The sequence below is a fragment of the Gasterosteus aculeatus genome, unplaced genomic scaffold, assembly GCF_964276395.1.
Source record: "Gasterosteus aculeatus unplaced genomic scaffold, fGasAcu3.hap1.1 HAP1_SCAFFOLD_34, whole genome shotgun sequence".
NCBI lineage: Eukaryota > Metazoa > Chordata > Actinopteri > Perciformes > Gasterosteidae > Gasterosteus > Gasterosteus aculeatus.
Genome location: NW_027554892.1, coordinates 151417 through 161136, shown reverse-complemented (window position 1 = coordinate 161136; position 9720 = coordinate 151417). Strand labels below are relative to the sequence as shown.

Below are 9720 nucleotides of genomic sequence, written 5' to 3'. Positions count from 1 at the left end.
CGCCTTACAGGGCAAAGAGGCCAGAGGAGGTGGACTCGGAGGCCTGGACTTTCGTTGTCACCGAGGGCGGTGACACCACCAACGCCTCCCTGGTCCTGAGCCGGTGGAAGGTGCAGTTGGGTCGCTACCAGGGCAGAACCTTCCACTGGCTTTTGGAGAACGACGTGGGCTACAGCGTCAATCTGGTCGCCTCCCACCAGAAAGAGCGCCAGAGGACGGAGGCTCAGTCCCCGCTGATGGCCAACGAGGTTAAGTCCTTCATAACACTTTCAGACAGTTACAATTAGAGAAATTATGATATTTAACCTCATAGTGTAATCTCACTGTGTAACCTCACAGGACCCCTTCACCCGCTACTCCTCCACCTACAAGGACTTTGTGGAGACAGTCAGGTTCCACCGGGCATTTGAGGAGGCGCGGGCAAATTCCCTCCAGCCCGGTCAGCAGGGACGGGCCCTTGTTGGCTTCGGGGACTTTAAGTTTGAGTCCCTGGAGAGCCTTTACGAGGCAACGGACAACAAAAAGATCCGGTGAAAAAGATCATTATTATTACTATAGTCACGTTACTGTGGCGACCATCGATCATCAGAATCATGTGAGTGTTGATTGTTTGATTTGTGCAGTTTTGTCAAATACCTCCGGAGGACGTCACCAGCTCCAGGGACGCAGATGGAGAACGCCGTCCAGTATGTGCGCAACAGAGACAGACAGAGGATGAAAGCTGCTGCTGGAGCATCTACCTCCTCCACCGCCTCCAGCAGCAGCGCAGCCTCTGCATCGCCCGCAACCCTGAGAGCCAGGAGTGCATCACAAGTGCTTTTTGTAATGTTGTCTCAATTATTGTTGCGTGTCATTTATCGTGTGTCATAATAGGCCTCTTGGTCCAGCGCTTGTGGTGTTTGTTTCTATCTGCTGTGGAGATGCAGGCCCAGGTGAAGAAGCTGGTGGCCCCTAAGCCTGCATCTACAGGTCAGTCCAGCCTCAGTTATTTACTGATGTTCCACTTGATCTACGCTCCCGTGTTCCTGGTTTATCTTCTGTCATCATGTGTCTGCAGCCCCCCACTTCAGCCCCTTCCGACCAGCTCTGTCCTCCCCCCGGTCATCTGTGGAGACTTGAGATGAAGAGCTGGTCACGGAGGTAGTTGACTTGGAGACAGACGTGTAAGTAAAGGGTAAAGTCATAAACAGGAAACACTTTGTTCACAAACAGAAGTACTAAAAAAAGCGTCAACAATCAATATGACTTTAAAACGTTTCTTGATCAGAGGACGAAAGCAGATGACTGGTAAGTTTTGGGTCAGCGATTTGATGATCATCTTGGATCAATAACCCACCTCTACAAATAACATTGTCTTTTTCACTGTGCTTTCATCAGTGCCTGGCTAGCTCAACATCTGCATGGCTAACTAGTTATCATCTCACCCTGACTTTCTCTCTTTAAAACCACCTCCTGATCTCTTGTGGTGTGTAAATGCAGCTCTTCGTCAGTCTCTCAGTATTAATAATAATTCATCTTAATCTCAAGCGTTTACCTCAAACATTTATTTTACCTTGCAAAAGGCCCCTCTTTTACTCCTGCCACCACCCGCTGCGATCGTCGCCACCTCCTCTTCCTCGGCAGCACCTCCTCCTCCAGGAGCTGGTGTCTCTGCTCTGCTGGACAAGCCCACAGACGAGGAGCTGCTGGAAGCCTCGCAGGAGATAGACGCCCTGATGGAACTTCCTACAGCCCTTGTCGTGGTTCAGCCTGCAGGGACACCGGCTCCCTTGCCTCCAGCCGCCGTCTGCACCCGTCGCCATGGAGGAACAGGAGGAGTTGCCCGGTCCAGGCTTCCTCCCTCCCCCTCCATCTTCTGTCAGTGAGGTGAGGCAGTATCTCTAACACGTGAGACCACAGGTGTCCCTGCTGATTGTTTATAGATATTAAAATGGTTTTATGTTTGTGCTGTCATCTCACCAGTTGCTGCCTCAGTCCTGGAGGGCAGCTCTCACTGTGGAGCGGCAGCAGTGGATCGGATGGGTGCTGTTTACCAGGGACAGCCAGTGGAGGCCTTGGCTCGTCGGTGAGCTCAACCTCTGTTGGCACCCCCCCAATCCCGGCCGGTCTACAACCAGCCTTCCGCATCCCCCGACCCCTTCTTCACATGTCGGCTGTTCCTCTGGATGCCACACCGGATTTGCAGCTGACATGCCCCTAGCCATTGTGCACTGGGTCCTTGATCAAGGCTGGGCTGTACAGGACCATCCGGAGGGTCCTGGACATCGACGGCTGGTACCTCATGGGCACAGAGTACCTGGAGTGCCGTCGATGTAAGAAGCACGTCGGAGGGTGGTCACAGGGCATCATCAGGCAGCTGTCCCCCACCCATAGCTGCCAGTTCCCAGCTGTACTCACGTACAAGTAAGGAGGCATTTCTTCACCATTTGTGTTGAACATCCCGTTGGAGGTGCAGACTCAGCTCTACGTGATGTTGGCGTTCTGCAGGCTGTCCTGTGACATGAGGGTGGTGATACAGCTGAGGTCCCGCACTCTGCGCAACAGTGCCAACCAGCTGTACAACACCCTGCGGGAGCAGCACTCGGACGCCTGGATGCGGAGAGCGATCCAGTACCTCAGCGTGTGCGAGCGATTCCTGGCCTTGGGCTCGGCAAGGGGGCAGATTCCGCCTCTGCCATCCCCCGTCTGGCTGCTGACTGTATACAGCTACGACATCCTGGCGCGGCTGGAAGAGTACAAGGCCAGGATCACGTCCACCTTAGGGTCCATCTTAAAGATGGATTCCACCAAGGCGGCGAGTGCAGTCTGTCAGTTTCTTTTCCTTCCAGCTGCTGTGTGTTTCTCACATTAACTCTCAGAATCTCTCTGCTCGTGGGTATCTCCTCCGACACGGCCGCCTGGGCAACCAACGTCGGCAATGAGCACGGGCAGGTCTTCATGAGCGTCCTCACTTGCACCGAGAGCGCTGGGGGCCTGTCCAGGATGGCGGCGGGCTTGATGAGGCAGTACCGACTGGCTGGGGCGACGCTTCCCATCAGGTGTCGACACCGAGAGCCACGAGCTGTACCCCGCCTTCATGGGGAAGCTGTCTCACTGCATCTTCTACGCCGGAGATGCACGCCATCTCGCAGAGGCTAAGCGGTCCCGGCTGGAGGGGAAGCACGGGATGGTTGGACTGACCGACGCTGCGGTGATCCAGAGGATCTCCAGGGAGGAGTGGAGGCTCCACTGCCGTTGCAGGACACGTGGGCCTGAGGAATCGGCCCTCCTCGACACCTTCGGTGGACCGGCAGGACGCAACAACCTGGGCATCCCGTTGCTCAACAGTCTCCGCTTCCAGGACATATGGAGTACGCAGAGGACCCACCTCAGCTGTATCCAGGACCTGCCAGGTGTGCAGCTGTAAACCCAGATGGGCCGGCTGACCAAGGGAGGAGTCAGCCTGCCCATTTATCGCTGCGCAAGGGGCTCCACCTCTCTGGAGTCCTTCCACCTCCACCATAACTGGTTCATCCCAGGTACCGGCATGTGTCTCACAGCTTGTGACAAATGTACTCTCCATTTACAGTGCCAAGCACTTACAGGCGTTCCTGGTGAATGGACTGGTGAGGTGGAGCGAGGACCGCGCAGCAGCAGCTGCACCACCACCGGCTGCAGATGAGGGACGGCTGGGACCTCTGCACTCCTACAGTGGCCACCTCAAGCACGTTGTTAACCAGAAGAGCCACAGAGTGCTTGGTCTTCAGGTGGTTAAGGACTTCACCGAGCTGGCTAAGTACACAGGTATGCGATGTGAAAACACCTCATTTCATAACAGAGCAAAACGAGCCGTGACTGATTCCTTCTCTGTGTGAGAGGGGAGCACATCGGAGTTGAGTACCTGTACCAGCAGAAAGGCAAAGTGCTTGAGGACGTCAGCCTGGACCCTGACACTCCGGACGAGGCTCCTACCATCGAGGCGCTGGAGGAGGACGAGGGCATCGAGGAAGACTTAGCGGACCCTACAGTCTTCGGGCCCGATACTCCATCCTCCAGCGTGGCAGCATCTCGGTCAGGTGATCCAGCTGACGCACCGTCTAAGCCATCCCGATTTGGTTAAGTTGCCCCTCCTGAGGCCCCAGAGGTTCAGGACCCTGATCCCCAGCAGCCCTCCTCAGACTCTGAACTAAGTTCACATACTGATGATTGTGAGATCGAGTCTCTTACAGCACTGTGTTTACTGGCTTTGTTCCTCCTCGTTTCTTCTCAGGAGAACATCCAGGGTCCTGATGGCCAGCCTGGGTACCAGCACGTCCTGAACCTGGCCTAGGCGCTGGTGGAAGGGAGGAACCTTCTGGGGCTGCCTGAGAGTAGAACGACTCATCCTGCTTTGGACTCGCTTGGCGGAGCAGGACAAGCGGCGAGTCGACTACCCTCCCAGATACCGGGAGAGGCAACCAAAGAGCCGGTTCAAGGCAGCGAAGGGGAAGAACACCTCCTGTGCTGGAAAGGAGAGTCTCCAACGGTGAGACTGCTTTAGAGCAGGAATCTTTCCTCTGGTACATATCTGCTGTGTACTGACCCACACTCTGCTCCTCGTGACTTTTTCAGCTGCCTCCTCGGGGTCAACTCAGGGCCTTCCACCTGGCCAGTGCCAGCCGCCTGGTGGAGGCCACCAGAACTAATAACTACCCCACCATACACAAGCACTCACATACACACAACCAGAGTGACACCCCCCCCCCCCCGGGTGAACCAAACACAGGGGTACATATACTGACAGAGGAGCATGATGGGATTGGAGATGAGTGGAAACAGCTGAACCGGGTAACGTGCGGGGGTGGAGCCAAGATGAATGGAGATCATGGATGATCAGGACCACCTGTATGAACACACACACACAAAACAGAACACACACACAAACCTATACACAGAACAGGGGACGTAACAAGCTCTTTGAGCTGAACCACAGGACCTTGATCCAGTGGAGTTTAACGTGAAGCTGCTTTGACGGATTCTGGTCTGCACTCTGATTTATCGCTGGATTGAAGAGCCTGACGACATTCTGTGTTTGTCTCCCAGGTTCTCTCGAAAGCAGAGCGGGGTGGTCTCGGCTGTGCTGCAGAAGGGAGCTGCTGTCACTGCTGTCCCTGCCGAGCCTCTCGTTCCCGTCAAAGGGCTGTCCTTTGTTCAAGTGGGACAAGGACAGCCCTTCTATTATAATGTGCCGGATGAGAAGCCAGGGCCCTCGTCCAGCGGCCTTCCTCCACTGCTCCTTTGTGTCTTCCCTGGTCCTGCAGATCCGCCTCCTCAACACCCAGAGTGTGCAGGACCACTGTCTGGAGGAAGAGGGGGGCGGCCGAGGCGGCGGCGGCTGCTGCTGCTGGTCAGTTGATGCCACCTAAAAATCCCCGTCAGCAGTACACCTGCTCCAAGTGTGGCCAGCCCAAAAAATTAGAACCTGGCCACACTCGGCTCTACGGTGTAGCCTATTGTGCTGCTGTCGGGGGCGAGACTGTGGAGCAGTGGAGGGAGGAGGTCCAAAATGCACATAGCGGGGGGAAATGAGGGTTTTTATTTAGGTTTTTTTTATTTACAGTTGTTATAGAGTGTTATTGTCATGTGTTATTTAAGCTATTAAAGGGTATTTTCTGCACTTAGTTTTGGAAGCTTTTTCATTTCATACATACCTGTCTATTAGGGAAATCTCCATAACTGCCATCATTTAACACACTTTGATTGCAACTTGCCGGAGGCGGGACTCGAACCACAGATCTTCTGCATCACAGCCCACATCTGGAGCACAGCTAGCCCCTCCTCCCCTCACCTACTATTTTTGCAACCAAATTGCCAAAGTTCAATTTTCTCTATCTTGTGTGGCCCTCTGAGGATTTGTGTAGTTGTTTTCGTCTCTCCTCCTCCCCTTCTGTTTCCCTTTGCAGGTGCTGTGAGCGCTAGGGGCCGTGGCTGGTTCCCTGCAGCGGACGAGGCGCACCTGCACTCAATCCTAATCATCCCCACTATAAAGATCAGGTCCGCTCAACAAGCCAACGCCAGATTATTCCATAGTTCTTGGTAGTTGTTTCGCTCAACCTTCACGTCTTGTTTCATATCGTGGACTAATTCCTGCTTCTTGCTTGCTTTATGCAGAACCTTCCGTGTGCCTCTTCGCTCGGTTGTCATCCTCGCCTCTCCGTGGATCCTCCACCCATCTGCACCCTGCCGCTCCAGCCTGCACCTGCCTGCAGTCAATAAACTGTTGCCTTTTTTCACTACCTACCACAAACGCTAACACCCCCACATCCTTGTATGCAATCACAGCGTTGCTTTTATACAATGTTTGCACTTTCTTCTTAATTGCTGTAATATGTTTACACATTTTGTGATTCAAAATGTCACACATTTTAAAATAAAAATGTTGGCAATCAATGTTTTTCAGTTTTGTACTACTTTTTAATATATATATTTAAGTTTTGACTTAACACCATAAAAGAGTGACATTAAAATTCAGTTGTATTTTACCCCACATGGGATTAATATTAACTCCCACAAGTGTTCAGGTTTAACTTCAGAAAACAGTTAAATCAACTCTCGGAAAACTAACTTTTCCCTGGAGTACATTCGATGGTCTCACATGTCCACTCAAATGTAGTTGATTCAAACTCAGCATTCCAGTGACCTCATTAAGGGCATTGGGAATCGCCGTGTTAAGTTTGGCGATCCAAATCTCCGCTCGCCACCTTTGGGCTCCTGACCAGCCCATTCTGGAATCCAGGCCTGAAATCCTAGTACAATGAAATGTTTCTATACAATATCGATGCTGTTTTTGTCTGGTTTTTAATGTAGTCCTTTTATGTCCTATCTATATCAGAGCACATTGTGTGCATTGGATTCCACACAGTAGTTTTGTGGATTCCAGGTGGAAACGTTGGTGGACTGGGGCCCTGAGGTTCGTAAGTCTATTGGTCAAGAATTTAATGGACCTAAAATATGGGCTCTTTGGAGATGTCTTTCCACTCTAAAGTGCTGCATGGACCAGGAGGTCTTGAAGGTTAGTATTTCTTCCATAAGCTGTAATCAGAGGTCGTGTAGTTTTTGAAAAATTTCAGTGTACTGTAGTCTTGCGTTGTAGCAACATGGGAGAAAACGTGGAGACAAAAGGGACTAACTGAGCATAAGGCTCCTGCGCCCCATCAGGCAAGCGGGTGACACACGGATCCCCACGCACCTCTGTTCTGATGGAGCACAGAAACGTCCTGCTGTAGCCCCTCTTTCTAAGAGCTTTAAAAAGAACCTTTGTGGCCTCTGTAGCATCCTCTGTCTCCGTACAGATTCTCACAAATCAACTGATCAGTTGTAATGTAACGATCCCCCTGAATGTGTGCCGTGGGTGGTAACGTTTTTTATGTAAAAGGGCATGTGTTTCTGTAGTTTTAAAGTAGACCCTTGACTGATGTTTTGATGATGGCCATTAAGGGTCTGAATGAATTGTACAAAATCTGTTTTCGAACGCATCCAGATTCCAAGATATCTCAGATAAAGGCGAGGTGTTTTCTCACATTGGGGCAGGATAGTCTGCTCCCAATCTGCCATATAAATATTGGCATATGAGGGGGCAAATCTAATTGATACAAATTATGATATATTGTTGTTTTCAGAAGTGATGTTACGAGATGTGCCGACACTTCGAAGCGTGTGTCGAGTAATGGAGTGTGAGGTGTGCAGACAAGTGTGTGGATCCAATTCCACGACTCGGAGACACAAGAAGGTGCAGTTAACCAACTTTACTGTCGGATGGCAGTACAAACACGGGTATAATGACCCAACAGGAGGCTGGCAGGTGCAGAGTTTGTAAAAATTCCGGTCCAAGGTCGGTACACGGGCAGGCAGTCGATCGCAAGGCAAGGTATCCGGCAGGGAAAAGGCAGAGACGTAACTGGTTAACCAGGCAGGGGTCGGTAACAGGAAGGCTATCAGGAATGAATGCTGGAACGCTAGGAACATGGAGTATCAAAGACGAACTGGCAACAGAGGACAGGAACCCACAGACTAAATACACCGGGTGATGAGGACCAGGGGCAAACAATCAGGGAGGAGCTGACAATTACCCAGGTGGAACCCACACACCTGAGGGGGGGAGGAGTCTGAAACGAGAGGAGAGGTGAGTAAACAATAACACATAACCGAAGAATAAATTATAAATATCCAGCCAACTTAACTTAATACTCAGGGCTGGACATAACATGGAGGGGGCGTTTCCTCGAAGCGTTTTCCTCGAAGCTATTTCCGTGACATTTGCTGTCAAACCTCCCGGCAAAATCTGAACCACTTCCCGAAGCAGTCACGTGGTACAGCCGGGCTTCGGACGTCATCATTTTTGGAAGCGAGCCTCAATACGCGCTTCGAGGAAACGCCCCCTCCATTACTCGACACACGCTTCGAAGCGTCGGCACATCTCGTAATATCACTTCTGAAAACAACAATATATCATAATTTGTATCAATATTTTTATTGAAACGTCAGCCAGCATACTAAGCTAGTCAGGTAACAAGATCCATTTTACACTTCTTTAAGTGCGAGCAAAATTTAATGTGATATACATAATAGAAATGTAACATAACTTACTTGCCACGTCAATAATTTTGGCTCGGTGAACCGGCCAGGGTTGGCGGCCTTTTCGTCATTCCACCAGCTTCTCGTTTTGTTCAGTCGAGGCAAAAAATTCTTGAACTGAAAAATTCCGGACACAGTCCATCGCCAAAATACTATGCGCCCCACTATCATCACCCTCAGTCCATTCAAGTAGGACATAGCGGAACGCTGATGTCTCCATTTTTAATACTTTTTACTTAGTCCCAGCCGTTATCTTTCGGCGCGAAAGATAAGATGGCACCTGCATGTGAAGGACGTCATCCACAAGCGGCCCAGCGCGGGTGATGATGTAATTCGCATGCGACGCTGTAGCGGCCGATCGGACCAGAGTGGACACATGCTTGCCAGTATGCTTTACGGTCTGTGGTAAATAAGCAACAAATAAAGAAAAAGAATCCAGATCCAGTACGTTACAAAAAGGTACCTCGTCAACGACGAAGCACCCGTTCCAGAAAGAACTAAGCGAAGACATAAACAAAAGTAAAACATGCTAGAAGCTAGCTACAAAGCTACCAGCTACAGGTATCATGTAAACATATGTGGCATAATTAGCAGGAATGCTTCTGTGTGTCCCTACCTCCCTCTAACTGTATCCCTCCCTCCTGTCTCCCTCTCTTTCTTTCTCTTCTTCTTTCTTCTCTATTCCTCTCCTCTCTTTCCTCTCCTTCTTGTTCAGCCCCATTCTTTTCACCTAATATATTTCACATCTCAGCTAAATTGATGCTTTTTCGTTCTATGCAGTGTATATAACTTTTTAATTAAATTCAAACTTATTAAACCGATTTCCACTTTTTCAACTACTCCCACTACTTAAGCTTCTTCTCATGGCTTTAAGCTATTCAACCAGTTTAGCTTTAGCTACTCAGCATTCCCACGCATTTTCTGCAGGAAATGCATTTTCTAGTTTCCCATAATCTATGTTAAGTATGTTTGTATAAAGGTAAAAATGATCTTACCATGTCCACTGTATAACCTACAGTTATAATGTACAGTCTTAAAGGTTTCACCACATGAATGGAATTTACCAATCAGTGTTTTAACATTACCACAACATTTTTTTTAGGGACATTTCTGAAGATATGGGTGAGG

General features: G+C 50.3%; 1 protein-coding gene across 1 annotated transcript; it reads left to right on the top strand.

Annotated features, from left to right (window-relative positions):
• Positions 1 to 1962: 1962 nt before the first annotated feature.
• LOC144394039 (uncharacterized) lies at positions 1963 to 3394 on the top strand. The gene is made up of 2 exons (XM_078098027.1): positions 1963 to 2403; positions 2488 to 3394. Exons 1-2 carry the CDS (start codon positions 2282 to 2284, stop codon positions 2849 to 2851), a joined length of 486 nt encoding a protein of 161 aa, XP_077954153.1. The 5' UTR covers positions 1963 to 2281; the 3' UTR covers positions 2852 to 3394.
• The last annotated feature ends 6326 nt before the right edge of the window (positions 3395 to 9720 follow it).